The following is a 6,000-nucleotide window of genomic DNA, read 5'->3' as shown; positions in this document are numbered from 1 at the left end:
TCAGTGCAGGTGGTTTTTATTATTAAAGCCAAGATTGGAAAATGGCTCTCACCCCCACCCCGCAACCCTCCCACCCTCCTCCAGACCCATCCCTTTATGTCCCCAGAAGGTGGAAACTAGATTTGTCTCGAAAAGACTCAGAAACGCTCATGCCTAAATGAGAGAATGAAGACAAATGAGATAGGCTCAGATGGTGGTCTGTGTGATTGTGTGGGCTCCACCCGGGATTCCTGGAAAAGACGGCTTGGGGGTGGGGCTGGAGAGCCCCTGCTCACAGTGCTGTTCCCGAGGGTCCAGGGTGGCGTCGGGAACAAAGGCAACGGAAGAGGCTGAGCTGGCCCCCACGCTCTACCCTGCTGAAGCTGGGCCACAGGCTGGTTTTTGTAAAAGTGGTTTTAAAAAAAACCCCAGCCACGAGCACCACCCTCCCCTGAGCAGGGTGAGAGGAGGCGCCAGCTCTGGGCTTTGAGGTCTGAGGCGTGTGGCCTCCTGGCCTGGCGTCACCTCCCTGGAGGCAGGCAGCACCCTGAGGGAAGCCAGGAGGGCTCCTGGGCCCCTCATGTGACCCTTGGTGGCCACCGGGGCCCCGGGGGAGCATCGAGATGGCTGTCTCCCCGCCTCCCTCCCAGCCTGCCTGGAGGCTCTAGGCTTCAGGGACCCTGTGCAACTTCTGCTCTTTGGATTCCAAAGATCTGAACTTTTCCTCCAGCACAGGCGCAGCCGGCTGGAAATGGATGACAGGCTTGATCTGAAAGACGGTGAAGCCCTCCCGGTTCTTCTGGTTAAACAGACTCACCCTGTGCTCCAGCTCAGGGCTGGGCTGGGCTGAGCCCTCTGGGCTGGGCTGGGCAAGGGGGGCGGAGTCCAAGGCCCTCCGGGAGGGGCAGGGGTCCTCTGACAGTGGGGACAACAGGTCCTGGACTGTGGCCTCTGCCATATGCTGCTGAGATGGCGGCGGGGGCAGCGGCAGGGCGGAGGGGCTGGGCCTGGGGGACGGCTCCTCGCGGGCGGCGCTGCAGTCCGTGGAGGAGCCCAGCGTCTGACTGCTGTCACTCTGGGCCCGGGTGCCAGAGCTGCGCGTGGAGCGGGTGGCACTCTCGGAGCTGGCGCTGGCACCGGTGCCTTCGCTGCCGAGCTTCAGGGGCACGTCGACGGAAAAGAGGTCAGACGAGACGTTGGGCTGGTGGATGTCGATGGCGGCCGTGGTGACCACGCACACAGCTGGCTCTGGGACGCCGCTGTCTGCAAGAAAGGAGGGGTGCGGGTCACACTCCACTCTGGCTGCACCTCTGCACCCTGATGGGGGTGGGGCTAGATGGTGGGGGTGAGGTGAGTATGAATGGCTTTGCTGGGAGAGGCCTTGGGAGATGGTCCAGGTTTCCAATATGCGCCACCTGCCCTGAGGGAGAATTATGCCTCCCTATCAGGTGCAGACATGTGACGGGCCTCAGCCAGTCACCTGCAGGAAGTGACCAGTGGCGTTTCCTGGAGAAGCTACATAAGCCAGCTGTGCTCTGCCCGTGCGGTCAACACTGTTCCAGAAGGCACGACAACTGTTCTGTCTGCTGGGAGATAGCGTAAAGTAACAGCCTGGCCAAAGAGCCCCTGGCCAGTGTCCCTGGCCCTTTGTTGACTTATTTAAACCACTCAAATGTGGGGTTGTTGTCACTGGGCACAGCATAACCGAGCCCATCCTGACTAACTCAGCACAGTGTACTATGACAAGGAATCTGAATGTCATGGTCATTAGGACTCCAAGTTTTAAATGGGTCCAGCGTGAGACTCATGACCAGAGCTGTGCCCTCAGAAAACTGACGAATTTTTATAGGATGCATTGTAAGTGGAGGGTGGAGGACATCCCAGAATGTCTTCGCTCTAAGTGAGAAGTATCAAGGGCCTGAATTACAGTAGGCGTAGTGTGGGCAAGGTTTCTCTCTAAAGTGGTAGGGAGAGTAGGCTGGGAGAGAGGTTCAGGCTAGAGATGATGGTCTTTGAGATCAGCAGGTTGGATAAGGCTTTGGAAGAGGAGAAAGGGAGGGAAAGAGGCCTTAAAGGGGCTAAATTGCAGAAAAGATGAAATTCAGATGTATTCAGGATGACCCACACTATAACCTTCTAGCCTTAGAATGGGGTTTACAAGGATTTAAGGGCTCAGCAGTAAAGAATCTGCCTGCAATGCAGGAGGCCGGGTTCGATCCCTGGGTCAGGAAGATCTCCTGGAAAAGGGAATGGCAACCTACTCCAGTATTCTTGCCTGGAAAATTCCATGGACAGAGAAGCCTGGTGGACTGCAGTCCATGGGGTTGCAAAGAGTTGGACACTACTGAGCAATGAACACTTTCACTTCTCAAGGGCTGTGAAACCCAAACCTTACAAGACTCAAGACACTGGCTGAAGAGAAACAAGACCCTGAAGGACTGAGTATTATTTTAAAACTCAACCTTTCTCATATGAAAACCACTAGGTCCCCTGAGACTTTCTGAAGTGCAAGAATGAAACATAAACAAGGACATGCCCAGTGCCTGTTGCTTCTCACACCCAATTATGCATTATCTCACCCCCCTCACGCTCATCCTGAAAGGTTCTCAGGTTGGGAAGTGCTGAGGTCATTAATTCCTAGATTCCAGCCCCTTTCCACCCCAGGGTCCCCCATGCACATCTTGGAGCACTCCCATCCCAGCACTTGAGCTCAGGTGCCAGAGTTTGCTGGGAACTCTGCCTGCGGCTATGGCTCACAGGGGCCAGGAGATGGACAGCCTGGTCGAGCTGTCCCTGGCCTGGATGGTAGGGGTTGCCAGGGTCACCTCTGGCGTGGGGCCACACAGAGGTTCTGGTACCCATGGAATAGCACCAACACAGACTTACCACTGCTGGGCCCATTGTAGTACTGGCTGATGTAGCTGTTCATGTCATCTTTCACCGTGGCTTCTGTGGAGGTGAGGACAGAGAAGGGTGAGTGAGGGTGAGCTGGACAGTCCAGGAGCAGGGGCTGTGGCCAGTTTGTGCTCCTCCCCCCAGTGTCTCTACCCCCATCACCACGAGGAGGCACTGGTCTCCCACAAGCTCCCTGCCACACGGTTCCTCCAGGGGGACCACATGGCTCATCTGCCCCAGTGCTGGGCTGGGTACCAGGGACCCAGGTTCTGATGAAGCATCCAGCTTGCTGTGTGATATGAAGAAGCCCTTTCCTTCTCTGAGATAAGGGCCTGGAAATAGTCCTTTGGGGCTTTCCCTGCCTGGATAGCCTGAGTCTCTGAATCCACGTGAGTTTCTCACAGTCACCAGGAAAGCTCTCCTCAGTGCAAAAGCCTGAGTGCCGTTTCAGCCGCACACAGCCAGCTGCAGAGGCAGATCTTGGACAACAGCACCCTCGGTCTTCCACACTGCCCAGGAATGGACGCAGGCGCTGGGCACCCCCAGCCGTGCTCCCAGCACCCTGCTCCCAGCACATGGTGGGTGCTCAGTAAAGAGTTGCTGAATGAATAACCAATGAGAAGGTGTAAAGCTGTCCAGGTCTCAGGAGATGGCATGGGAACAGGGTCTCAAAGAATTGGTTCGTTGTTCTGATGGGGTGGGAAGGGATGAGAGAGGAGAGATAACTTGAGAGAGGCCTGAGCATGGTGAGGGGCGGGGGTGGGGAATGGACAGCAGAGGACAGGAGACCCCAAAGCCATCCTAAGGAGCTCTGCCTTGCCCCAAGCACAGTGAGGAGCCACAGGAAAGTGTGAACAGGCTCAAGTGTGAGGCACTCCCGAGGGTGCGCTGAGTGGCTGGGAAGGTGTCAGGCTGGACGGGAGACAGAAACAGCAATGCCCAGGGGAGGGGAGACAGGTCCTGTTGAGGCTGCAGGCGAGGATGGGGGTCTACACCCCCCAGAAGCCTCGGTCTGCAGGTGATGGAACCTGCTGCTCTCCGTGGCCGCCCTCCTGACACACCTGAGATCACTGCAGAAGCCTGTCTGCCCTGACACGGGGAGGCCGGTGGCGGCAACACAGCAACCTGGCTCTTAAAAGCTTTTTTGGCCTCTCTTGATCTTTAAATGCCTGTGGCCAGAGGTGTATTCTGCATTAATGCCTGAGCTGAGGGAGGGGCCCCAGGCTGGCTCCAGGCCCTGCTTCAGGATCAACCAGCAATGCGCCTCAGAATCAGACAGCAACACTCTTCTCCATGGCTCTTCATAATTTATGTTGTAAATGCTGTCTAGCCCTGCAGGCTGCCCCGGGAAGTGGGAGGAGGCCGGTGTGACTGCTCCTGGCAAGCAGTTCCAGGGCCACCAGGTCTACTGGGCCAGAGAGGTCTGGTCACTGATCTTGGTATTATCCTGAGGGACCTGCAGTGTGGCTGTCGAGGGCCATGTCACAAGGGCAGGACAATAAACTCAGCTAAAGTATCCACAGACCGGTGAGTCCCACAGGGGCTCACGTGCAGGAGGTGGCCTGGCGTGAATGAGAAACACCCAGAGCCTGGGTTCCTGTGCTGCTACTGGGCAGGTCACATCCCCTCTCTGGGCCTCAGGTTTTCCATCTGTACCATGTACCATGCGGGAGCGGGTGGGGCTCTTAGAGACCGTGACAGCCAGGCTAGCTGGCTCCAGGCCCCTCAGCCAGCCCTGAAGTTCAAGAGGTGAGAGAGCAGAGTGGGAAGGGACCGGAGCCATCGAGGAACCGCACTCCCCCCGACCCCACCCTGTGTGAGCATCCTCTCAACCCCTGCCTGGGCTCTGCCCACCATGGCCTGTGCCCCTCACAGAACGGGCCTCCTGCCTCTCTGTTGAGCAGCTCTAATAATCAGATTCCTCTGTGCTCAGCTGGGGTGGTGTGCCTGGCCCTCCACCTCCAAGGAGCACAGGGCCTCCTGGGGACCTCCACTCTGTGATCAGGCAGCCAGTCTCCGTCTCCTTAGGAAGGGCCCACTCTGGGAGGCCTTGCAGATCTGGGGATCTGGGTCCTGTCCCCACATGCCTCAAGGCCACACCCCACTTCTCCTTACTACATGACAGACCTTCCAGCACTTACAAAGTCCTCACATCCTTCCCAAAATGTCTCTTCTCCTGAGAAACCCCTGTCCATGCTTCACTCCTCCCTGGTTTTCCAGCCTCTCAAGTCACTATGGGCTCCAGATGTGACCAAAACAGGGGAAGGGAGGCAGGAGGGAGCTGACTGTCACTGTGTCCTTCAGAGCTCCAGACTGCGGATCGGGCACTTCACACAGCAACTTCCTTTCATCTTGCTTAACAGGTGGGTCCTCCTGGAGATCTGCTGGGATCTTCCCCTCACACAGCCTAACATCCTCCAATCGGGTTCAGCAACCACCCTACTCTGCTGACTCATGAGTCTGTGGCCAACACGGATGCCCAGGCCAGGCCTCCTCTGCAGGCGCTGGGGCCAAGCCAGCCAGGCCTTCACCAACCATAGCCGTGTCGGCTCCACAGAGGACTTCACATTTATCATCACAGGCAAATGTCAGCTTGTTGGTCTCAGCCCAGAGCCTGCTGAAAGCATTCTGAATCTTGATTCTGTCTGCTAAGGTATTCTCTCTTGTACCTCAGTGTTGCCTATTCAATTGAGGATGCTCAATCTTCATCAAAGCTGTGGATAAAAGTAACCCGAGCCAGGTGACCTTCAGCCCAGACATCTCTCAGCTTCTGACTGCTCTGGCCAACCGGACAGCTTCTCCTGGATGACCTCCAGCCACCTCTGACTCAACGTGTCCAAAAGAGAACTCAGTTTCTCCCCCACCTCCACCTTGGTGAATGGTACCCTGGGACCCTGGTCATTTCTCCACGCTTCTTCTCCATTCTTACCAGGAATTCAGCTCCTGCTGAACCTGTGACCAGTCAAGGGACCCCCAGATGCCCTCTGCCATCCAGCCTTGGGTCAGACCTCACGCTTTTCCCTTTGGCCTCTCATCATGCTTGCAGGGATTAATAAACGGGATTGCTCACTCCATGGATGTACCTGACACAGAACTTAGATCTCCAGGCGGCCACTGCAGGCCTGT

At 56.7% G+C, this 6,000-nt stretch overlaps 1 protein-coding gene across 5 annotated transcripts in view; it reads right to left on the bottom strand.

The window, feature by feature from the left end:
• Positions 1-6,000, bottom strand: part of TMEM266 (transmembrane protein 266) — a 124,038-nt gene continuing 118,038 nt past the window's right edge. For all 5 annotated transcript variants that reach the window (XM_005221971.5, XM_005221970.5, NM_001101168.1 and 2 more), the window contains 2 exon segments: positions 2,866-2,928; positions 1-1,242 (listed from right to left, as the gene is read on the bottom strand). In XM_005221971.5, coding sequence (XP_005222028.1) covers positions 644-1,242; positions 2,866-2,928 — 662 coding nt within the window. In that variant the 3' untranslated portion in view covers positions 1-643.

Source organism: Bos taurus, chromosome 21 (assembly GCF_002263795.3).
Source record: "Bos taurus isolate L1 Dominette 01449 registration number 42190680 breed Hereford chromosome 21, ARS-UCD2.0, whole genome shotgun sequence".
Classification (NCBI taxonomy): Eukaryota; Metazoa; Chordata; class Mammalia; order Artiodactyla; family Bovidae; genus Bos; species Bos taurus.
Note: the sequence above shows the minus strand (reverse complement) of the source record. Positions and strands in the feature narration are given on the sequence as shown.